This window comes from Rattus norvegicus, chromosome 1, assembly GCF_021556685.1.
Source record: "Rattus norvegicus strain SHRSP/BbbUtx chromosome 1, alternate assembly SHRSP_T2T, whole genome shotgun sequence".
NCBI classification, from domain to species: Eukaryota; Metazoa; Chordata; class Mammalia; order Rodentia; family Muridae; genus Rattus; species Rattus norvegicus.
The window spans coordinates 158,668,544-158,694,550 of NC_141534.1; the positions used below are offsets into that span (position 1 = coordinate 158,668,544).

Consider the following 26,007-nt stretch of genomic DNA (forward strand, 5'->3'; position numbering starts at 1 on the left):
CTTATATATGTGAGAGTTCAGGTTGGAAAATGCACATGCATGTTTGTTGCATATGTCCAATCTTGTTAGATCAAATCTGGTCACCCTTTAGGTGTCCTCTCTATTTTCAATCTCCAGTGCCACAGTCTTCCTTTATTTAAATGTGCTTCTGTATTCAACTCACTTGCATAGATATGTGAATAATGTTTGGAAATTAATTTCCAAATTATTCATTGAGCACATACCTTTGTGCAAGGTATTTACCAAATGTTGAAGACACAAGAATAAAGGGAAAGGACTCATATTTATTAAATGCATCTGTTTAGCATACTTTACTTATTCAGGCCAATGTTGGGTTTACAGCAGAAGGTAGAGTCTATGCTTTGCCCTGACATATGTACAGCCTGCCTAATTACCAACATATCCCATAAAAAGAGACACAATTGTTAAAGGTGGTTGACCTGCATTGCCTATAGATATCTCAATCTCACTCAATGTCTGCACATTAAATTAATGTTCTGTTTCAGGGTTTTACCTCACATGGATGTAGACACATGTATAACAGCATGTCCGTATGATCAATGACATCACAGAGTACAGACAGCCTTCTGAAATTTCAGATTCCTCATATACAGATTCAACTAAGTTCAGATTGGAAATAAGTCCTTTTTTAATTATGTCACACTAACGCTATGCAATCGTGTCATTCCATGAACAATAGTATCACAACTACCTTCATGACATTACATTGTATTTGGTATTAAAAATAGTCTAGAGATGATACAAAATGCATAGACCTTATATAATTAACATTCAAGTGATCTTTCCTTTTATGTAAAGAACCTGGGAATCCATAGATTTTAGTGTCAATAGGGGCTTCAGAAACCAGTCACTACAAAATACCATGGAATAAGTGTAGTTTACTTCCTTAAATGGTTCTGGTCTCTGGCAACAACCGATTATTTTTTTGTCTGTAAAATTTTTACTTCTCAGAAGGCCATACATATTTTTGGTCTAGTTTAGTATACCACTTTTTCATATTGAATTCTTTTACTTAGTAATATGTATTTAAGTTTTCTCTGTTCCCTTTTATGGCTGAAAAGCTCATTCCTTTTTACTGCTAAATAACATCTCATGTTCAATATATTCCAGAGTTTATCCATTCATGGACTGCAGGATATTTTAGTGCCTATCTACTTCAAGGGGCAAAAGAGAGTTGCTACAACTATCTCTGTATAGACCTTATTTAGACATAAGTTTTTAGTTTATTTGGATAAATACCAATGAACATAATTGATGAGTTGTGTGAGAAAACTATTCCTGGTTCTATAGGAAACCACCGAAGCTTTTCCTAAGCAACTGAGGCATTTTGCGTCCCTGACAAACAGTGCATGAAGGGAGTATCTATTGATATACATCTCTACCAGCACTTGGTGTCTGTGGTGTTCGCCTTTTATAAATGCTACTAGGTAGATAATGCTATTCCATTGTTGTTTTAATGAATTTCCTAAATGAGCTCAAATGTGCAGCATCATGAACATATAAATTATGCTCATAATTTCATAATTTAATTACCATTTAAGGTGTTAGACATCATTCTTTCATTTTTGAAAAGCTCTTTATTCATAGATTTCCCTCTCCACAGCATGTTTTTATGCGCTTGTCTAACATCTGGATAGCTTGCTGCTTAAGGTCTTTGGCTCATTTTAAGTTATATGATTCATGCCCCTTTTTTTGCTAACCTTCTAACTGACATGAAAACAAAATAAGAAATATGAATAGTTTACCATTCAATCTTTCATTCATGAATATATTGTATAATGTTCAAATCAGCTTAAACATGTATATTTCAGCAAAACAGATCTATGGTGATACTAATATGTAATAGCATACCAGAAAGTCTTAATTCAATCAAACTCTAACTTTGTACCTGATGTTTAACTCCCCATGACTCCCTACTTCTGTGGCTTTCTAGTGATGGCCATTCTACTCTCCACTTCTATGAGGTCAACCTTCCATAGTTCACATGTGGTTGTGATCATTCAGTTCTTATCTTTCTGTGGCCACCTTATTTCAGTGCATATAATGACCTCTAGTTCTACCCATTGTAAAATAGTAACACTTTACTCTTTTTCATTCTCCTCACATTATAGTTGGTAGAGCCTCTTTTATTTTAATAAAGTCTTCTGATCAATTATTTATTTCATAAATCATTCCTTTGAACATGCACCTCAAAAAATCATAGACAAACACAATATCCATTAGATTTTTCATTATGTTATCTTCTTCTACAAGTTGTATACTATATCTTTTATTTAACTCTGTTTTAAATTCATTTTTCTTTTTAAACATTTATTTATTTAGTATATATAAGTACAATGTAGCTGTCTTCAAACACCCCAGAAGAGGGCATCAGATCTCGTTACAGATGGTTTAGGGCCACCATGCAGTTGCTAGGATTTGAACTCAGGATCTCTGGAAGAGCAGTCAATGCGCTTAACCACTGAGCCATCTCTGCAGCCCAAGTTAATTTTTCTGAATGGTGATTCTGGTTTGGTTTTTGGTTTTAGTATGTGCCTGTCCTATTTTTCCAGTATTATTTTATAAAATATTCTGATCAAGTAGATAACTTTTTCCATGAACCTGTCCTCTGCTGCATTTCTGGGCATCTTCAGTTCCATTGTTTTGGGCTTTACTCTTGGCCAGTATCACAATGCCTTGATTGATTCAGCCTCTTGTAAATCTTTGAATCAGTGATATCAGTCTTCCAACTGTATTCTTTTTTTCAGTGTTTTCTTACTCCTCTGTATTTTTCTAGATTTCCATATTAATTTTAGAATTGGTTTGTTTATATCCACAAAACAACTTGCTGGAATTTTTGTTGAGATTGTACTGAAGCAATAAAATAAATGAGAATGTATTGAATATCCTTAATGAATCTACAATAACCCCTCCATTTATTTACTTCTTTGTGTTTTTTATTAGAGTTGTATAGTTTTGCTTATGAAAATTTTATACTTATATCCATATATTTAAACATAAGTATTTCATATTAATATAGATGCAAAATGACATTATGGTTCCCATTTCTCCTTATTTTTCTAGCGGATGAGAAAATGATTGGGTTTTATGTGCTAATCTTGTATCCAAAAACCATGTTGAAATTGCTAAGTAGTTTCTGATTTGAGTGGAGTGCTGGAGTTAGTTTTGTCGTTCCTTTGGAATTTCCATATAGACAATTACATCATCTATAAACAAAGACAGTTTCATTCCTGCCTTACAAGCCCGTTAACTCTCAATTTCCTTCTCTAAGCTTATTTAATTATGCAGACTTGCCTTGGTGCTACAGAGCAGTAGTAGAAGAGGCATCTCTGCCTTCCTCTTAGTAGGCAAGTTTTGAGTTGCTCACCATGAGTTGGAGTTTGTAGATATTTTTTTATGATCAATATGAGAAAGTTTACTAAGAGCTGTTATCACAACAAATACCTGTCAGCAGTATGCACTTGTGTCAGATGCAGCTCAAAACATGAATAAGACACTAAGTGATCAAAGAGTCAAAATTCAGGTTTTCAAATAAATGATTGTTATTTTAATGGTTACTGCCTTAGCCTTTTGATACACATACCTCTTTATTATAAACTTCTGGGAAGCAAAAACTGTCTGCTTTATAGCTTTCCTGGAATTATAGAGCACTCCTGGAATATAGTATTCCTCAATTGATCTTTATTCAGTGAGTTAAGAGATAAAGTATGGTTACTATGGTAGTTACGATAGGAGGCTGATGCAATGGAATTGCTATTGGAATGGAAAGCTAACGTTAAGAAGCAAAAAGAATGAATGTTCAGATACCAATAAAGGCACAGGAATTCTCCCTCCAAGGATACAGAAGGGACTACAACTACAATGCAAAGAAATACAAATAGAATTGCAATTATAATTACAATTACAGATGGGAAAAAAGGTCAAAGGAGGGAGAATCAGGCCTTTGGAGAAAAAGACAGTTATTTAATGAAAGTCAAAGAGCTTTAATGAGATCAACATTTAGAGTATTTCTATGTATCAGAACCGTGAGGCTCTGAATGTTTGTTAGAGGAAAGTGTTGTGTTCATGCCAGTGTCTAAGGTTGATGCTAAAATGCCAACATATTAAGTCAGAAAATTGATCCAAGAAATTAGGAATGGCATACCCAAGATAAGCTTGAGGCAACTTCAGTTCTAAAGGTAGACAGTTGGGCAAAAGTAGGTCAAGGAGAGAAATGAAGTTTCCCTATTGGAAAAGGCTGAATGTGAACCAATAACCTGGAGCTGCTTTGCTTAATGAGGAAAGGGGAAGAACTAGAAAATTCATGAGTTAACTACTCGGTATATACAGATTTCTGTTCAATTATTAAAAAATTAAAACTTGCAGCAAGAAAAAGCTACAAGGACATTTTTACAAGACAACAAGTAAATATCCCCAGAGAAGGCAGTTGAACGATGCACTAAACACAAGTTCTAAGGATGAACAAAGGTTAGTGGTTAGTGAATGTTTGTACATTCCTATTTTACCACTGAGGGAGAATTACATCCATTCCATTGTAGCTTATAGTGAATGTATTCGTGTTAGTGCTCTGCAATTTTTTTCTGTAATAATTCTTCTTTAGATACCTGAAGTATGTAGGAACTTCTGAAATTCTATTAGCAAGGTTTATTGGAAACCTTGCCATTGAATACTAAGCCATTGCCCAGGCACCTGGTGGGTGACAGCTACCAAAGGGCACACATATTTCAAGTTAGTAGCTACAAAAATAAAGGTAAAATTAATTGCCTTTTACTCCAGAACAGCTGTCTAAATTGACAGGCCTGGAATTGGCTCAAGCCCAGTGAAACCTGCCCCTCCACTCTTTCCTCCTGTTCATTGGTTTGGCTAACCTTTAAGTCAACAGATTGGATTCCAGTGCTGTGACAAACTGTCTCTCACTAGGTGCTTAAAACAATAGAGAGTGATTGTTCCGTATTTCTAAGTACTACAGTCTAAAACGATAATGTTAGAAAACCATAACCTCTCTGAAACTGTTGTTGGAATCTTTCCCTGCCTCTTCCTAGATTATGATGGATGGATGGATGGCAATCTTAAATATATCTTGGTTTGCAGATGTGTAGTTCCCATGTCACTTCTCGCATTACATAGCATGTTTGGTGTATCTCACTTTTCTTGGATGTTTTCTCATAAGGAGTCTAATCAGATTGGATAAGCAGACCACTCAACTCCAGCATGACCCAATATATTTACAATTGACTCTATTTCTTCATCTGTTATATTCTGAGCTATTGAAGGGCTGAGACTGAAAGATATCTTATAGGAACAGGCACAGATCAACAGGCAACTCAGAGCATAAACATCTCAGCAAAAAAGAGGTCTTATGTCATTTTCTATGCCTCATCATCGGCCAGGTCTGTCCCGGCAGCTTTTGTGGGCACTATTGGTTGAATGAAGAGCTCTGCTCTGTTTTCTGGAGACTTGATAATTGAGTCTCTATATTATTCAAGGGCATTCTCCTGGTCTTGCTTCTGCCTCCAGGGCTCCACCACAGTCCCTCTGTAATCCTTTAATCCAGTCACATGTGAGAATGTGCCTTTTCTCAAACCCCATTTATTCTCTCTGAGCTGCCTTTCCTTATTCATGAAACATCCTTCCACTTACAGTCTGTGTCAAATTGGTGCTCTCTTATCTGTTAGAAAATGTATCTATCTAAGATGCTGTGGAATAATGGGTGTAATTATAGCATAATTTGTTGTTTCTATGTATCTTCTACCCTCATAGTTAGAGACCATGACATCAGGAGTTAAATTGCATTTATAATTATATTTCTACCTTCAAGCACAATACCAAGAGTTGATTTCTCTTGAAACTCCAGTGTAGGGGATTGTTGGGGGCGGTAATGGGGGGTGGGGTGGGAAGGGGAACACTCATGAAGGGGAGGGGGAGGGCTTAGGAGGCTGATGGACAGGAAACTGGGAAATGTAAATAAGAAATACCCAATTTAATAAAAAGGGGAGAAAAAAGGAGCACATAGGGGTTCTTTTATTTTCAATTAACAAAAATTTTACACCTATTTGTAGAGAACCTAGTGAGAGTCGATGTATGACACATTCTGGGATTATCAAGTCTGAGTAGTTTGCATATCTGTCTGTCATCTTAATGGTTTATCATTTCTTTGAGCTGAGTATCTTTAAAATTATTTTAGCTCAGCACTGTGATGTTATCAACTACAGTCATCTTGCTGTGCATTAGAACATCAGAATCCTTCATCCTACCTATCTGGAACTTTGTGCTATTTATGTCTGAAAAATCCAAGCGCATAGAGATAAATGACACATGATCAGTGCTATGAGAAATCTACAAAGCTCAGACTCTTAGAGGTAGAGAGTGGAGTGCTGGTTCACAGTGGCTGGGTGAGAGATAGGCAGGTGGGAGAGCCTAAGGCAATATCCCACAGGAGTTTTCACCACCACCATCGTCCCACAGGCAATGTAGACGTGAATGCTTTCAAAAAGGAAGATGACATAGATGTTTGTAAATCTAGGGTAGTGGTTTTCAACCTTCCTAATGCTGCAACCAGTTAATACAGTTCCTCATATTATGGTGACCCCCATCCATAAAGTTATTCCCATTGCTACTTCATAACTATAATTGTACTACCGTTATGAATTATAATGTAAATAACTGTTTTCTGATGGTCTTCGACCCACTGGTCTGTGGGGCGGGGACTTGTTTTGTTTTTGTTTGTTTGTTTTTGATTGGTTGGTTGTTTTTGTTTTTCTGATAAAGTCCTCATATAGCTTGGGTTGACCTCAGATTTGCTGTGTAAATGAGACTCACCTCAAGTATTGATTCTCTGGTTCCCACTTTCAGGAATACTGGGGTTACAAGCATGAACTACCACACCCAGATTTGTTTTCATCTTTAAAAAAGAATTCTTTGGAAGCAATACAGAGTAGAGGGTCCAAAGATTAAGCAGAGGTAGAAAGAACCTTGCTAAAGACTCCTTAAAGAGACCTAAGTTTGCACGATAAGGCACTGAATAAAACAATACAAAAGTGGGTCAGTAGGCATTTCAGTGGGAAAACAGATTGCATTCATTGGATATTAGCAGTACCGGGTGAGAGGAGGGAGGCAAAATGCAGAAGTTTCTGATTTGTGAGATTGGACCAACATCATTAACCAAGATAAGGGGAAAGTCGGTTTCCATGGAAGACAGTAATTTCATTCTAGAGTAGTCACATGGAAATCTGATGTGGATGATGCTGATCTGAGTGAGAGGGATTAGCAAATCATCAGTAATGGAAAAAGATAAGGCCAGACATTTATTGGTTCATTCAACAATGAAGTCCACAATACATGTCGGGCACAAGAGAGCTGCTATGCTTCTATAATAAAGTACCTCTCAGCCAGAGATGGGGAGCAGGCAAAGTAATGAGCATTGACAAAGATACTTCACTGTGAGACAAGCATCATGAATGAGGCACATGGGAGAATATGACAGAAAATATGAAGCTCGGGCTGCTTTGGATGGCGTTGTGGCAGTCGCATTTAAACTGGGGTCTAAGGAAGAATAAAAGTTCTTCCAAGGAAAGAAGTATGGAGGAGGTGGCCAAGGACCTAAGTTTTGTGAAAGGCAAATAAGAATCTTTTTAACCTTCATTTTACCTTTATATCAAAATATAATTAAAATGTCTTTATCTTCCTTTTCCTCTCTCTATTTCCTCCTATGAACTAATCCCCAATTTGCTCCTACTCGAAATCATAACTGATTTTTCTTTGCTATTGTTGCATACCTATAAAAATGTACACATACAATCCATTCAGTCTGCTTAGTGTGACTTGTATGTATATGATTTTAGGACTAATCACTTATTATTGAATGACTAACTCAGATGCTCCTCCCTGGGGAGAGGTGTGTATTCTTCTATCAGCATTCCTGTGTTGCCTGTAATTGCATCTGATGGATGGTTCCCTACGAAACATCCTCCTTTCATAGTAGCCTGCTTGTTGATATTACACTTTTCAAGGTCTTATTTAGGCATCTGTATTGTTAAGTATCACTGGTGAGATCTACCTGTAATTTCTCAGAGACACAATTTCCCAACAGATTCCCCGGTTCTCTGGCTCTTCAAGTCTACCTAGTCCCTCTTCTGCAATGCTCCCTGAGCCTTGGCTACAGGAGTTGTGTTGTACATTCAGCAACTGGAGTGGAAATCTTATGGTCATACATTCTCTGCACTATGACCACTTGTAGTTTTCTATAGTTGTCTCTGTCTATTACAAAAAGAAGTTTCTTTTGATGAGTGGTGAGAGTCACATTTATCTGCGGGCATAAAGATACATATTTAGAATGCAGTTAGGAAGTATGCGGGCTGAGTAAAGTGGCAGTTAGAGCTCTCTGCCAAGATCAGCGACTTCACTAGCCCCAAGCAGCTGGCTAAGTTTCCACTACCAGGTATGATTTCCCTCCTGTATAGCAGACCTTAATTCCAATTAGAGAGCTAATGGTTACTACCTAAATATGAGTACCACTACTTCACCCTTGGGGTTATCATGCCATGCTACTTGTTGTGTTTTGTAGATCACACTACAACTGGGGTGGAATTTTTGATTGCTTCTCTCTTGTAAGCTTGTATAGCACCTTCCAGTGCTATGAAAGCTCATCTTCAGGAAGGAGGTTTTCAAGGGAGATCTAGCTTGTGTCCTCCAGGTCTTGTTTCCAAAGTACCTGGTATCTTCAGCAATAGGAATTTACCAGATAAAAATCTTTTAAGGAGACTAAGAAAGAACAGAGACAAAAGACTGGAATTGAAAACATACATTCCCTTTGATGAGAAAAAGAAAATAAGACTCTAGGTCTACACTGTCAATTAAGCAGCAACTAGGTACCTGGAATTATATAATATTAATGACTGAATAACTAAAAAGATGTTAAATTTTCTTGGTCATACCAGACATGCTTCTAATAGCACATTACTACAACTTTGGATAAGATAGTCATAGTCGATTTCTATTGTCTCAGAAACTTCTACTGTGGAGATGTAAAGAGGAAAGTTGGTAACTTCAGAATGCCTTAGAGTGGAACTAAAAGAGGAGCCATTCATCATCTCTCTTCTCTTAGAAATGATCCCCCAACAGCAGCATAGTCACATAGATACTTGAAATGCAATATTGTAATAGAATTGGGACTGAGAAGTAGAAAGACCCCTGTTTTCATTAAGAAAGTATTTGAAATGCTAGGACTAGGAGTCATTTAGATTCTGTTTGCCTTTCTCTCCACTAGCTTTTTCATACAGCTATTGATCAGAGATGTCTTGTTCAAAGCCGAGCATGGACACACATACTAAAGATTGTCAGTTTTTCTAGAGACATTTGGTACAGAGTGGGGTGGTGTGGCTGAAAATGTGCAAACTGAACTACAAAGCTTTATTACTAAGCTTCATCCTGTTTTTGTTCTCCAGAGAAAATTCCCCAGTGCTCAGGAGGAATAAATGGGGAGAGGAGGCCACTAGTTCTAGGCTGTAGAGTAAAAATCAGATTATTAAATAAGTAAGAATAAGGAATGTGTCAGAAATAGCCAATGGTTAATGTTGAACTAGAAAGCTAGAAAGCTGGGTTCAGGTTAAACTTTGTCTACAATGAAATGATGTTCCCAAATTAGAGTTAAGAGTTGTAAAACTTGAAGCTCTTAGTGAAGCCAGTGCAATGCCTGGATGTCACACTGATGACTGAAATTTTGTTGTTCCATAGGGCTCGGACTCAAAAGAAGTTTTTAAAAATCACTTCATAAAACGTACTTGTCTTTCAGAATAATATACAAAACTGTTATTAAAGTCAATCCCAACTGGCAAATAATAGTTATGCTTATACCATGACTTTTGTAAAACTTTCAAATGGTATTTCAATATTTTTACCAAGCCTGGGGGACTTGAAATTTTATAGCACAAGAATTAACTATACAAATGTCATTTAGTTTTATTTAACAAAATAACCATTTAAAATAATCAACAGTGTTAGAAATATAAAACACAACAGGAAATAGAGGGAAGGCTGAAGTTAGCCTATCCTCTGTTGCTTACCTCAAGTCCAGCATAGATCTCCAACCCACAATGCCAAAATCCAAATGTATTGTTTTAGCACGTCCTTGCAACAACACTTCAACAAAATTTCTCTCTCCACTTGACTGGCTTTTTGACTGACCACACTAATTAGTTCTTTGAATATGTGGCATGTGTTGTACTGCAGTCTTCTGAGGACCCAGCTCATGAAACTATGTGACATGAGTAATAATTAATTTCTCAAGAGCTCTGAAGCTTGCTGCAGTTGACCTCCCCGGGCTCACCCTCTCTGCTTGCCCTCACAGTTATGCTAATGCACATTTTCCTATTGTGAAAAAAAGACACTTCTTTAATCTACCACTGTCTCTTCTCCCTAACACTGCTCACATGTGCAAAGTTGTGCTTGTAAAGAAATATAGGAATGAGAGCTCAGAGAGACTGTCTCTGCAGACATGACCTAAGAGGATAGCAGTTGTCCTGGATCATCATGGCAATGATCTAGCCCTTAGGTCTACACATTCTGAAACTTACTTTTTGTCAGTGTATCCAGGGATAAGCAAATTCACATGCTATACTCTTACTTTTATTTTACAATAATATTTTGACTTCTCAAGATAACAGAGTATGCTCATTAGCACACTGTCCCATTAGGAAAAATCACTATGTGAACACAGTTTTTAATGAGCACACGGCTTAGTAAACCTAAACTCTGAGAGAGGGTTTAGGTCAGCTAACAGTCTTCATGGGTGCTACAATTTAGCTAGGAAAGCCAGTTGAGCCTGCTTCCTGTGCTATGAATACACCAACTACGATGGTCTATTCGTGTTTTTAATATGGAGCCTGAACTAAAGCACACACCTGCCTCCCTGTGCTGGAGATCCCTTAGTAACTGACCCCTGTCACCTATGAGCCAGGCAGACTCATCGCTCACCCCAGTTTTCTTATTATCTTACCTGAATTTTATGGCTTCTTACAAGCTATATATTATTCCTGGCAGTACCCAGCTCAGAACCTGAGCTGCAGGGGACAATGTCCTGCTTCTTTCTGTTCCCTCCTTGTGGAATCACAGCACTGCCTCACATCCCCTCAACATTTCACTTGGATTTTCCTGAAACATAGCTGTTGTGTGATTCTTAATGTGCTCTGTCTGTGATACATCCCAGAAGTACAAGCAAAAACATAACAGCAACAACAAATCTAAAAGTGTTTATACTTTTGGGTCACACAAATTTATCATGTAGACAATCCAGAAGGTACACTGAAGGCTTCAGAAGCAGAGAATCACAGAGACAAATACATGTTTTTAAAAGACAGTGGATAACAGTCTTATGGAGGGTAAGTCCTCAACATAAGTCCTTCAGGTTTAAGTGGTAATTTTTTCCTTGAATCCTGAACCCACTTGAACCATGTAGAATTAAAGGAAAAAATCACATGGTACTCTTCTCCCCAAAACTCCCAGCTACCTTAGGGTGCCCCCATGATTTCACCTAGCAGGTGACCTGATACATCTTAGAGCAGAACAAACTGGCCTTTTTTTTTTTTTTGAATTGCCCAGCACCCCAGGGGTTTGATAACTAGGAGGCTTTTTTTGCATTAAGAAAAAGGTAGCACTGTGTAAATGAGTTTAGCACATTTGCAGGGGTCATGGTAAGACAAGGATAAACTCTTTCAATTACTCATTCTTTACTCTTATCTGTATTAGTTTATTGCTTTCAAGTCTCTGTCATAGCAGTATTCTTGTTCTTTGTTTTTCTCCAATTAGCCTTCCGACCTCAGGCTATTTAATATTTATAGTCACAGTGCCTAATTGAATAGGAATTCCAGAAGTGTCTATTTACTAACAGACTGGCTAGATAAATCAAACATATATTTGCATGAGTCCTTTCGAAACCTGCTGATATTATCAGGAGTAGATTCTAGCTCCTTCAGAGTCCATGTTCAAGATATAATATGAAAATTGCAATTAACAAATAGAGAGCACTTAATTCCATACTAAGTATTGAAGACAAAAGACTAATGGTGCGGACATTGCTCTCAAGTTAATTACTATAGATGTAAACCCAGTCAGGATAAGAAGCATTGCGATAGCCACATGGATAGAATACTTTCTCTACTACTATTCTATCCGTCCGGATCAGTAGAGCATTGGACATCTGATGGAAGTGACTTTCAGATGTTCACAGTCAAGTTACCTGCACCAAGTCATGACTAAAGAATGGGGGTTTAGAATTTTGTTCCACTGTCAGTGTATAATGGCTGATAATGGTCTTGAGACCATCTACATTCTGGAAGAAGAACAGAATAGCAAATAAGAGACAGTGTCTCTGTATAAAAAAATATTTGCATCCTTTGTAAATTTGTGTGTTGGTTTACTTACTTAATTATCAAGTATTTGTTGATCATTCTAGGTTTAACTACCATTACACCCCAGGACATTATACCAGTCTGGAAGCTGTGTAGCTCACACAAAATATGCTTCACAGAAATCCAAGACATTCAGTTATCAGATCCAGAGTCATTCCTTGACACTAAACATGTAAACAAGAGAATGCTGGCTTGAAATGGTTGAGACCAGTCATCACAAAGAGGATGAGACTTCAGCAATTGTATTGTAAAAAGAACAAAAGGAGATAAAGGAAAGGGACAGCAAAAGGGGAAATTATCCCAGAGTGAGAGAACTTGAAAGGGAAGGGTAGAACTGGCACTGAATATCGACTCCTAAATCAGCTTAGAAGGACAGAGAATTACCAGATGTCAAATCTCATCAATGCCAAACAGGTACCTGATGTGTCATAAAACTTCCCATCATGCCATTCACACTGGCACCCCTAATTGGATCCATAACAAAGAAGGGTAGAGTTGGAACTGCATGGTGCTTTTATTTGTTTTTTTATCTTTGTTGATTTAAAATGCTAGAAATTTTACATAAAATCTAGATTCTTGGCTTATCTTTAAAAGAACCTGGAGACAAAGGCAGTGTTCAAATGAGACAAATCCTCCTTGAAGTCATCATGTAGTTAGCTATTTGCAGTCCTCTTTAGATGAAAGGTGCCATAATCCCTCTTCAGCCCTTTTCACTTTCTTAGGCTGTCATTACCATCCCTGTTGTGTATGTATTTTTCAATCCCTAATTAAAATGCTAGAAAGGAGGAAAGACATTTGCATAAATAATTGTAATCTGAAGTGAAGGCCTAAATCACTGTGGGAGTGTGTCCATTCTCTCAATAGCCATTTTCTGTGTTCCTTTGGATTGTCAAGTCTCTTGCTGCGCTGAGGAAGTGCTTATGCCTGGGCTCCAGTACACATTCTAGTGAAGGATGTATGAGCTAGCACCCTCCCTGAAATGCAACACTCCTGTTACATATGCAAAGCACAGCATGTGCAATGAATAACTGACATACGTAAGAGACCACTATCAGGATACCCCACGACCAAGTTCTCAACACAAAGGAGATTGATTTGCCCCAGAGGAACAAAAGGTGGAGGAGGAGAAGGAAACAAGGGAGAGAGGAGAGGGGGTATTTGTCCTGAGAGAACAAAGGACTGCCTCTGGATGGAGAAGAGACAGCCAGCCATGGCCCATAGGAAAACTAACTGGTTTATAAAGGTAAAGGGGGAAACCCTATGCTGGGATGAGGTGTTTAATTTTTAATTGAGCACATTAACTAGTTGAGTCAAAGGGGCTTTTGGTTGTGGAACTTCAATACTTCAATAGCTGGACCTTGGTAGTCAGCCTCAGAAGGAGGAAAAGGTCAAATAGACCTTGGTGCCTAGCTTTAGGAATATAATCTACTAGTTTTCAGCAAGACAGAGGAATGGGAAGAAGGGCAAGGCCTGCGAGAGCCACATGCTTGAGCAGACTAGTGTCCCTTCACATGGACCTATCATTCCTCTCTAATCTTCACTCACATTTAATAGACAATCATATTTAAAATAAACATTGAACATGATAAAACCAACAAACAAGAAATCTCTAAAAAAGAAATCTCTAGAAAGAAGTGTGAAGAAGAAGCAAACTGCCTCAAAAAAGGCATGAAAGGGCAGCTATGAGTTCCTGAGACCTTCCTTGTTTTCTTGCGTCTTTTATGTACTAGATAAACTACTGGAGATCCTACATTATACAATGACCAACAGGCACAAACAAGCCAAAACCCAAAATTCAACCCTTTATTCTAGACTAGGGTCTGGGGGAAGGATGAGTTAACAAGGAAGGACTGTGATTTTTTTTTTTTACTTTTTCATACAATATATTTTAATCATATTCTTTTCCCTCCCCCAAGTTCTGCTGGATCCTCCTACACATCTGTTGCATGACAAGTCTTTTTCTGGTGAGACCCAACATACCAGTCTACTCACAAAGTACAGATATTACCAAAGTCCAACTTGGTTTTATTTGGAATTACTTACAGGAGTGTAGGTGAGGGGTTACTTCCAGGAGCAGATTTGATAATGCTGCCCTGGCCCTACCTTAGCCAAACGTGAAAGGAATAAAGCCTCTCACCCCCGTGCTATCATGGGTCTCCCAGAAAAGTAAACTTATCTACACTTCTACCAAGCAACCAGGAAAATCAATTATAAGCAAGCTCTCCTCTTCCTTCCTCCACTGAACTAAAGTCAGTAGATAGAATGAGAATTGAATTTCCACCCTGCCCAGAATCGCTGAGGCAGAAAGATGAAGAGGAAAGTTGTGCTACTTTTGTGTGATTCAAGTGAGAGGTTTCCCCCATAGGCTCATGTAGTTAAGCACTTCCTCCCTAGTTGGTGGTCCTGTTTGAAGAGGTTATGGGATTTTTAAGAAGTAAAGCCTTTGTGAGCAACAACACTCGGGAGAGCAGGTCCTGCACCCCTCCTGGACAGCACAGTCGAGCTGGCCCTGATGGCAGGGTGAGGATAGCTGGCCCTGAGCTCATGAGCATGACCTTGCCCCACCTGAGGTCATAAGAGAGCTTGCCCCACCACTCTCTGCAGTGAAGAGGCATGGCCACAGGGACGATACTCTGCACTCCCTCATCGCCCATGACAGTCAGGAGAGCTGGCCGAGGGGTCATGAGAACAGAACTGTCCCCGCCCTTCACTGGCTACAGCACTCAGATCAGGTCTTGTACCTCACCTGAGCAACCCAGTGCAGCTGGCCCTGGTGATGGGGACACAGGTGAACCGGCCCTGAGAGTATGACAGTGAGTCCCCAAGGATGTGAGAGCTGGTGGTGGCAGTGGGTAAGCTAGCAGAAGTGGTTCTAGAGAGCTAACCCTAGTGGGGCAGGTAACAGAGAGCTGGTGGGCTGGCCAAATCAGCTACCACCCAAGTCCAGATCTAGGGTGTTGAGTTGGCCCACCCCAAAATCTATCTCATCTATGAACCGCAAAAGTGTGTTTAAGGGCCTGTCCTGCAGACCTAAAGCTGTGGGATATCCATGTGTGTCATGGGCAACAACAGGATAAACAAGAGAGTCCTGGTGACAATAAACATTGATAGTATAGCAGAAGCCAGAGACCCCAAATGAGAACAATGACTTATTGCAGCGAACATTTGCAAGTATAGATGTATAGACAGGAATATGCTGTGGGACACACTGTAGGACATACTACAGCTTCCATGACAAGATGTTTTCTATTTTTTTTTTTTGTTGTTGTTGTTCTTTATTTTCTTTTGTGTGGGAGGTTGCAAGGGCAACAAAGGGACAGGGAGATGAATGAGACTGGGATGCATGATGTGAAACTCACAATTAATAAAAGGGTTTTTTTGTTTTTTTTTTTTGTAAAGTAGAGTCTTGCTTGGGGGAAGTATATCAATATGGGTGGGATTTGAGCTTTATAACTTCACTTTGCTTCCTGTTCTGTCTCTGTGCTTTCTGTGCGTGAATGTAAGAGTGTCCTTTTTCCTGCTACCAGACCTTCCCTGTCATTATGGACTCTATCCCTCTGGAGCTGTAAGACGAAATTACCCTCGCCCTTCCTTACGTGTATTTTGTCATGTTATTTTATCACAGAAAGAGAAAGCATTTAGAGTCCCTTGCCTGCCTGGTAGTGCCAGCAGCACCCACATGGGAGCTGAGCTTCTGCCCCAGCCATTGGCAGTGAGGTAGAATAAGTGAATTTCTTTACTTCTCCCCTGCTGCTAGGGAACTGAGCTCCCAGACTTTCACAGTTGTCATAAATGGAAATGCTGTACTGGGGAGGCATTACTGAATATAAATATACATATGCTAAACAGATCAACTTCCTGATGAAAAAATCTACAGGATCTAGCACCTTACAACTTAATACCTACAATGCCTTGTCCCACTGAACACCAGGACCTTCAAATGAGAAAAGATAGTCAATATTTGCTAATACAGAATTGACTCACAGTTTAGCCACATTGATATCCTGGTTCTGTGACATCAGAACCTTCACACACTAAGGTGTTCTTATTAGCTCCTCCTCCAGGTACAGAATCTTTTCTTGAGTATCTACATGACCAGTGTCCACAAACATTTCCTCCTTGGTGTGTACAGCCTAGGCTTACCACATATCAAACCACATTACTCACCTTTCTCTTTTTCTCCAAATATGCATTTCTAACAGAGTAGAGAGTAAATTCAGATACTGTGTCTATGGTTTATTAGTACAATATAAATCCACCAGGGCAAGAATTTTCATGTAATTTGGAAACATTCTGAGAGCACACCCACCTAGAAAAGTCCAAGATACAGTTAGTGCTTATCTAGTATTTATAGATTATAACTATATAGTATAGTAAGCATGTATATCAATTTGCCTAGAACTATATACCATATCTATTTTTAGTTAAAGCTGGGTTGTGCATTTTACATGCTTATAATTAAGTTCTACATAGATATATCATTTTAAGCATGGACTTCTGGTTGCAAATAAACTCTCCATATCATTAGCATAAAGAAATATTGGATGGTTCCTTACTATCCATATATCATTAAGAGGAAAACAAAAGGACTTTAGTTATTGGAACTAAGATGTTTAGAAGAGAAAGGTAGATGGTAGAAAGGCTCCTTGATCTGTCTTAGGCCGACAGAAGACATTTTTAAATTAATGTTAAGGAAAACTGAATGAAAGCTGGTGAGATGTTTCAGCTGATAAGTTAACTAACTTGCACTAACCTGATGATGTTAGGCTGATTCTTAGAACCCACAATAAACTGAAATGACTGACTTCCCAAAGCTGGTCTCTGGCCTACACACACATGCACATGCACACGTACATGCACACACAAACACACATATGCACACACATTCACACAAGATAAAATCATAATTAAAAATAATAATAATTTTTAAAAGAAAATTTAATTAGGGGCAGGAGAAATGTCTAATTTGAGAGTCTTAGCAAGCATCTGACCTGAGTTCAAACTGCAGGATCCATAAAAAATTCAGGCATGATGGCACACACTTGTAATCTCAGCTCTGTGGGCAGAGACAGCTGAATGCCTGGGGCTCTCTAGCCAGTCAGTCTAACCTTTGCAGTGAGTTCAAAGTCAGTGAGAAATACTGCCTGAAGAGGTTAAGCAGACAGTGTCTTAGCAATGTCACCTGAGATTGATGACCTCTAGCCTCTACACACATGCTTGTCACTGGAACACCCATGAACACTGAAACATAGAGAGAACAGGGGTGGGGGGGGACAGCGAACAGAGAGACAGAGAGAGACAGAGACAGAGACAGAGACAGAGAAACAGAGACCAGAAAGAGAGGGAGGAATGGAGGGAGGAGGAAGAAGAGGAGGAAGAGGAAGAAAAATGAATCAACCTTCCAGAATCTGTAACACGGGTGTGGTTTGTTTGGTTTTGATTTGTTTGTTTGGTTGGTTTTGAGTTTTTGTTTTCGGGGGGGAACTTCAATTCACCTTTGTTTCCATTTGCCTCAGAATATCTGCACAGGGGTGTGTGAGTATTAGCTAGAATAGACAATGTCTAATCTAGCTCATCCCCTCAGCCCTTCTTTTTTGCCAGTTATTTAGTAGTAGCTCTTTCACTCTCTCCAATACCGTGCCCCTTCTTCATAGGCTCCTCTGTCCTTCCTTTTCATCCTCACTGTGGTCAACTTTCCTCCAGCTGTCATTGTTTCACACCTGGGTTTCTTGAAATACACTCTAAGTGATTTTCCTGCCTCCCAACACATCAGCAGCCCAACAGTATGTGTGATCACTTGTTAATCTTCTCCATTTAAATACTCTTGGTGACTCAGAGATTCCAGGGCATTCTACCACCTGCAAGGTTCAATCTGATTCCTCTCTCATCAAAATCTCTCCTTTATTTTTTAGCCTTTCCATTCTGGTAACTATTTTATGATGAATACTATTACAATTTTAAAAAAAAGAATTATTTATGTTATATGTATGAGTACACTGTCACTGTGTTCAGACACACCAGAAGAGGGCATCGAATCCCATTACAGATGGTTGTGAGCCAACATGTAGTTGCTGGGAATTGAACTCAGGATCTCTAGAAGAACAGTTAGTGCTCTTAACTGCTGAGCCATCTCTCCAGCCCCAACTCTTTTCTTGTCTTTTTTTAAGAGAGAAAAACTGGTGTTCCAGGAATGGTGTTACATGAGATGTTGATAGTTGTAATGAGAATTCAGGTAAACTATAAGGGTTTAACTTATTCAGGTAAGATAAACCCTTATGAGAGCTTTCATAATCTGCAAATTCATTTTAATATGGCAAGCCACTGTCATTGCAGTAGGTGGTAAACATGTGGTATCACATATTACAACATAGTAAAAACAGAAACAAAAAACAAAAAACAAAAAAACCAAGCAGAATCTGAAAGTCTGAGAAGGGTCACCCTATGAACTGTGTTCTCCATTTGTTTCTACAGGGAGCCCCGAAAGGTGGTCCTTCACAAAGGCTCCACTGGCCTGGGCTTCAACATTGTGGGTGGAGAAGACGGAGAAGGTATTTTTGTATCCTTCATTCTGGCCGGTGGACCAGCAGACCTGAGTGGGGAGCTCCAGAGAGGAGACCAGATCTTATCGGTGAGTATGTCCCTTTAATGTCCTTTCCACCTACATCTAGCATCGCCCATGAATAAATCACTTTCATTACAAAGGGAGATGTTTCACAGCAGTTTAAATGGCTCATAGGTACAGGATGCTTGTCACTCCTCCTGGATAGATGTGGAAGTTCTGGCATCTTCTTTTAGATTGTGATGTGTATCTGCATGCAGCAGAACACTGAGAAGCAAGCTTTATTTAAATGGTAGACTACTTGCTTATTAAAATACGATTGCCCCAGAACTTGTGACCACACAAATTATATGTGGTGCATATAAATGTATGAGAAAAATAAGAGAATGCCACATGGTGTGACAAGGGTGACATGTGGGCCGGGGGAAGAATTTGCCTAAGTTCAAGAATTACCAGCAAAAAAATATTAAAATTTAAAAGAAAAAAGAAAGAATTACCAGTAACAACTTTTTAAGAATATATTATTTGCTAGTAAGTTTATTAAAGTGAAGTTTAAGGTCACTTTACAAAGGTAGCTGATAAACAAAAACCTGTATCCACTTAGTGTATGCAACTTAATGTGTTTAGCAGTGGATGTATTTCTATGAATCTCTGACCATAATGTACCATAATAAATATATCTACCATCTCTACTAGTCCTTTATCTGTGTGTTATCACTTATAACATACTTAAATCACATCGAGCCTATTAAACAATTTTAATGAGGCTAGAGAAATGGTTCAATCTGTAAGCTGCTTGCTTGCAAGTGCTAGGACCTGAGTCCAGTTCCCCAGCACTCATATGAAAAACTGGGCATAATGGTGTATACCTGTAGTCCCAGTGCTTGGAAGGTAAAAGAGGAAGGTCTTTAGGAAGAATGACATGGGAAAATAGCCAGTGTCAACCAACCTCTGGTCTACACACACACACACACACACACACACACACACACACACATACACACACTACAAAAAGAATTAAGTATACAATATTATTAGCTATAGGTACTATGTTGTAACAAAGTCTTCGAGAACTTCATCTTTCATAACTATAAAATTAGTTTTCACTTCCAAAGGTATTCCCCCATATTTGTATAAGAGAATCAGGCTCCACAAGATTGAGTAGCCTGTCAAAATTTACCAAGTTTATATATATACAATTAATTTTCTATTTATAAAATATAAGTAAAGTTTCCTCCCTGGCCTGTCCTTTCTTCCTTCCTTCTACTTTTCCTTTTATCTTGCTTTCTTTTACTTTCTTTTGGGTGTTCCTGTATTTATTGACTGCTTTCACTATATAAGGCTCCCTCCCTAGTGTGGTGGATGGTTAAACCCATTGCTAATGGTTATAATCGTATTAGAGTTTTAATAATCATGTAAATAATAGAGAATTATATGTGGATTCTAGTTCTTACAGAGGATTATGGTTCATAACTCAACAAAACAAATAGTTTTTGTTTTCATTGTGTACTCAGAAAAAATGTTTTCACTTTATAGCTATGATTTATAGATAAAATTTTCCAAGAATTTTCTACCTTAATTTGTTAGCCATTATTTCAATCCCTTAAACAAATGATTAAATAGTCCCCCATTTCTATCGCTGCCTCTTTCTTTCTCTCCCCATACTTTATACTCCTGTCACTCAAACACACACACACGTACACACATTGTTTCTCAGAATAGTTCACAACAGTTAACCTAAATTCAGACAGTACCCAGGATTCTGCATGGATAGCCTAGCCTTGTGTGTGACCACAGCTTCCCTACATATTCATATCTCTGCCATCCAAGAGCTTGCAGCTCACTGGCTGCTGAGTCTGAGTTGTTTCTGTCATCCAAGGACTGAACTACATCTTTTTCTCTTAAATGACATACAAGATGCCAAGTAGCTATTCGGGCTTATTGTCTATATTGGTTTACATGACTATTTCTTCATTTCCTGGTAAGATTTCTGAAAGACAAATTTCATGTCTTAAAGGAGTTTTTATTCTCAATATTTGGCACAGTGACTGCTTCATAGAATTTGCAAAACAGGCATTATAGCCTCGGAGTCCAATTCTGAAATCCTCCATCATCCCAAAAGAAATCTGTACTCAGTGGGTATCCTGTCATCTCCTCACAATCACACAGCACATTTTGAGACAGAAATACTCTCCCATGAACTAAGCTGCGTCCATCCTTAAGGAGATGCCAACAGTCATGGTAGGTTCCTGTTTCTCCCACTTTCCATACTGGAAAGGAGAATCTGAAAGAATAAATGATTTCCTCAGCTCCATCACTCCTGACTATATAGTTGGACTCTTAACTTCTCTTGACCTAAAGTAGGAGCCCTCTCAATATACAGCAGTCTTCAAGATTTTGCCAACAGAACACAGTCATTACTTGGATGCTCACTGCTCTGATTACATGCTGTGGTTAGAAACTAAAGCAATAATATGTGGGGTACTTTTTGTTCAGGCCATATTTATAGATGATTTAATCTTATAACCTTACCATGCATTATTATGCTCAGATTAAGGATGATAAAATGAAGGGGATATCAAATTCTCTACTTCTACCAAGGGAGGAGACATAAGGAGCCATAGGTTTTGTTGTTTCTTCTACACAATACAAGGAAATTAAGATAGTGGCTGATTCAAAAAAAGATAAATCAAATTTATTTCTGCATTTAAAATTAGATGTATATGTTTAATATTAATATTAGAACCACAAATCAAGCACGGCAACCAACCAGAATTATAGTCTTGAAAATTACAACTCATGGGACATGACAGTCTCTGGAGATCTGATGGTATACTCTTTATTATTCACAATGTTTGAAAAAAGCACTCAATGGCAGATAATACTATCTGGAAATTATTTCCCATTACAGAGGAAACTTTTTTTTGCATTTTAGCTTGCTTGAGTTTATCTAACTTTCAATAGGAAGTATCTAACTTCAAGTTAAATATTGTGATTTTCTTGGGTACTTAGGAGAGGAAAAAATTAATGTTTAGAAGCTCTGATGATATAACAGATGGGAAGGAAATGACAAAGTAGAATTATCAATAATGGAAGGTGAAAGATACAAACTTTACACGCACAGTTTAAACTGGACACTAAGAGCAAGGGGTGCATTCCCAGAAAACACAAAGAAGAAACCCTTAACAATCAAAGCTAAACAAAAACTCTGTGCATGACACTGGGTCATGTAAGATTAATTTCCAAATTATTCAGGTTAATAGTAACCTAGAAAGTTCAGATGGAGGGAAGAGGGTTTTGAGTATATTTTACTCTCAGGCACTCTTCACAGATAAGAGAGCGGCATAGTAAACAGTGTCCTTGGGATCAAGGGCAGAGTATCCACTCCAGAATAACCCCACCATGCAGACTATAGACTTTACCTAGGAATGTGTTAGATAATGGCTTACAGTAGAACAGCCCTAGTGTACTAGCTTTTGTATCTCCCCTCTCTTCCTCCCTGTCTCTTCCTCTCCCTCTATATTAGGGTTCTCTAGAGTCACAGAATATGGAATGTCTTTCTATATTGAGGGAATTTATTATGAGTCTGTAGTCCAACTCCCCAACAATGGTCAGATGTGAATTGGAAGACCAAGAATCTGGTAGTTGCTCAGTCCCACAAGGCTAGTTGTTTCAGCTGCTCTTCTGTGGATTCCAACAGATACGCTGGCTAATAAATCCAAGTTTCAAAGAGCCAATCTTCCTTCTTCCAATGTCCTTATGTAGGTTTCCAGCAGAAGGTGTGGCCCAGATTAAAGGTGTGTGCCACCATGCCTGGATCTGGGACATGTTTGGTCCAGACTGACCTTGAACTTAGATATCTCCTTGCCTTAGTCTCCTGTGATTAAAGGCATGTACTACTTTGCCTGGGTCTAAGCTGTTCATACCACTATGCCTCAAGATCTCAATGCCAAGATCCAGATCAGAAACTTGTGTCTTCTAGCCTCAAGATCTGGATCACAGGCGAGCCTCCAATTCTGGGCTGTAGTTCATTCCAGACACAGTCAAGTTTACAAACAGGAATAACCATTACATCCTCTCTCCCTACTCCTCTCTCTTACTCTCCCCCCGCAACCCCCCAGACTAGCATTTAAAATGTTACATTTCACATGGCAAATCTTCATTCAATTTTGCTATCACTGGTAACAACTCTAAATTAAGATTTATTTTAGTACAATTGTTTTTAGTTTCTGAGATCTGCTACATGTATACAATATATTTTCACCAAATCAACCCCTCCTCTTCTCCTACTTCTTCTAGACCAATTCCAGTCACTCTAAACTTCTTGTCTTACTTTTATTCTGTCTTTTAAAAAAAAAAGATAACCCAACTATAGTCATAATGTTAGGCCACCCACTGGAGCATTGACATCCTACCAGAAACCCATCCCTACAGAAAAATGACTCTCCCCCAGCAGCCATGACTGGATTGATCTTGTGCAGGTTTTATGGGTGGCCCCTGCCAGCTGCAGTGGATTCCTGAATGTGATAGAGTCACTGCTAGATGACACTATTTCCCATCAGTCTTCCCAATTTCTGGATCTTTCAGTCTTTCTGCCCTCTGTCTATAATATTTCCTGAGCTTCAACATAGAAGTGCATGATACAGATATTTCTGATGTTTTTTAAAGTATCAGATAACCATGACTAAGGTGGAATTGATATGGTTTGGATGATTCCTTCTTTCAGACAGGGTTTACACAAGATCTGTATCTCCCTCAAAGAATGTTTCATGAAATAGTTGTGGTGCATTGTTACCATAGTTACTTAGCACCATGTGTCTTCAACTGTAGAACTTGTCAAAACGTTTGTGTACCAGTGTGCCTTGGGGAGGATATCCTGAATACAGATAAAGTAATAGTTTTTACAAACTTCTTTAGCCACGAAATCCTTATATAACAAGTACCTTGGAGGACAATAAGGTGAGAAATGTGGGGTGGCCAATTTAAAAGTTTCCATTTATTTTCATTTATTATATTCTTTTTTGCTATTCTTTTTATTTACCATACAATGTAATGGGCTTGATCATGACACTCACAGCTACACCAAGGCACATTGTTCCTTGCCCCCTTCCTCCACTGCCCTCCCCTATTCTACCTGCCCCATCTTTCTAGCCCCCTTCAATCTCTCCAGTAAACCCCCCTCTCTCTGCTTTCAACTCACAGGAAAGTCATTTCCTTCTCGCTGCTCCCCATTCAGACACAGGATGGTGGCTGCCATCTAGTGTTTAGTGTGTGCACATCAGCTGAATACTGCCTGGCGACTTAAAGCATCAGCTAGCCAGGTTCCACTGTGGGCATTTATTCCTGCCTCCCCCACCCCCATCACAACTACAGTTCTGAAGTAGTTAAGATAATGAACAATTTTTAAAAGTCATCACCTTAGATTAAATCCCATATGTCTGTTATAGGTGATCTTTTCTCTCTAATTTCTCCCTTATGTATTTTATTTCTTAGAGATTCATTATGAAAAGAATTCCAATTATTGAACCATCTTAAAGTATTCTTGGGGCAGATTTTAGAAAATTCATCAGGAAAATAAATTAACCAGCACAGTGACCTTCTTGGACATTCTTTCTGAAGAAGGAAAAACAGAATTCTTTCTGTTATTGTTTGTTTCAGTGCTTTGTTGAGAAAAAAAGAAAGGGGGACTAGGCATGTTCTTAAACCTAGGAAATCCAGGAGCACAAAGCCATCAACTCCTGAGGAATCTTCCTGCTGCATTATAACAGAAAAGAGAACATCATATGACAACACAAAACGAGCATACAAAATATGCAAGTTTACAATCTGTGCAAGAATACACAAATGTACAAGCCTACAAAATATATGCCTCCTTCTGTAAAGACACTAATGCTACCATGATAGCCTCATCCCATCCTAATTACCTCCCAAAGGCCTGGCAACTTCCAAATACTGTTAACATACAAATTTAAGGAATTAATTTACGACATATGACCTCTGACGTTTAAATAAGCATGTAACTTCTAACAGTTCAGCTCTGTCCTAAGAGTCCTTTATTCCCATGGTTTGCCAAGGGCATACAGATGCCCCAGTCACATACAACCTTTTAGCCTCTGGAAAAGACAGTCTTTTAAAAACTGCATCACCACCTTTCTTGCCTTCTCTAAAGCCTTCCTATGACTTTCCGTTGTCCTCAGATGCTAAAGTGTTGACGTGGCATGCAAGGTAGTGAAGTGTCTGGCTTCAGCCCACCAGTATAACGCCATGTGTACTTCTTCCTCTATACTCACTCACACTTCTGCCACCCTGGCTTTTCCTTCACCTCCAGCTGGTGTGCTACTAAAAATACCTCTAGTCTGGGTTCAGTCCTGCAGTCAGTCCATACAACTGCCATATCGCAACTGCAGGATTATGAGTAGGTATTGGATTCCAGGAAGCCAGGGTTCTGAGTGACACAGGAAGGCTCAAAACAACAGTTACCTGCTAGCTGTCAAGAAGCATTTAACTACCATAATAAGAGCCCTATATGCAGGCTACCATTTGGGACACTCAATAGCAGAGAGCAGCACCCAAAGTATCTGATAGTGACAGCAGGAAGCTAGTGCTTGGGGTCAGTCTAGCTCTAAGCTAGAAAGTCACTTCAGTTTCTTCTTCTATAAAATGGAAGTGATCATTTCTTGACATATCCTAAAAATCCAATGAGAAGCAATAGACCTAATGTGCTAGGCTCTCATGGCTATAGAATTCCTCTGACAAAGAGCTTTGAGGTTCTTCTGTTATCCAGAAAAAGACAAGCAAACTGGATTCACCATGCTTCCTCAGATAAACATCCACCATTCTCTGGCATAGAATCTTAGCTGTGTAACACACAAGTGACAACAAAACATAAGAAACATAATGGGCAGTGAGAACCAATGTTAACACTGCTACTTTCTGGTTAAACCCCTTAAGGCCACTTATTCAGTGTGTCATTATCATACATAACGCAGGTCCAGTGAAAAGATGCCACAGGAAATAGCACAG

The 26,007-nt window shown here is 38.8% G+C and overlaps 1 protein-coding gene across 23 annotated transcripts in view; it reads left to right on the plus strand.

Moving 5' to 3' along the window:
* Dlg2 (discs large MAGUK scaffold protein 2) overlaps positions 1-26,007 on the plus strand; it is a 2,073,609-nt gene that overhangs the window by 1,703,748 nt on the left and 343,854 nt on the right. For all 23 annotated transcript variants that reach the window (XM_087586773.1, XM_087586779.1, XM_087586780.1 and 20 more), the window contains 1 exon segment: positions 18,897-19,053. In XM_087586773.1, the coding sequence (XP_087442899.1) occupies positions 18,897-19,053 (157 nt within the window).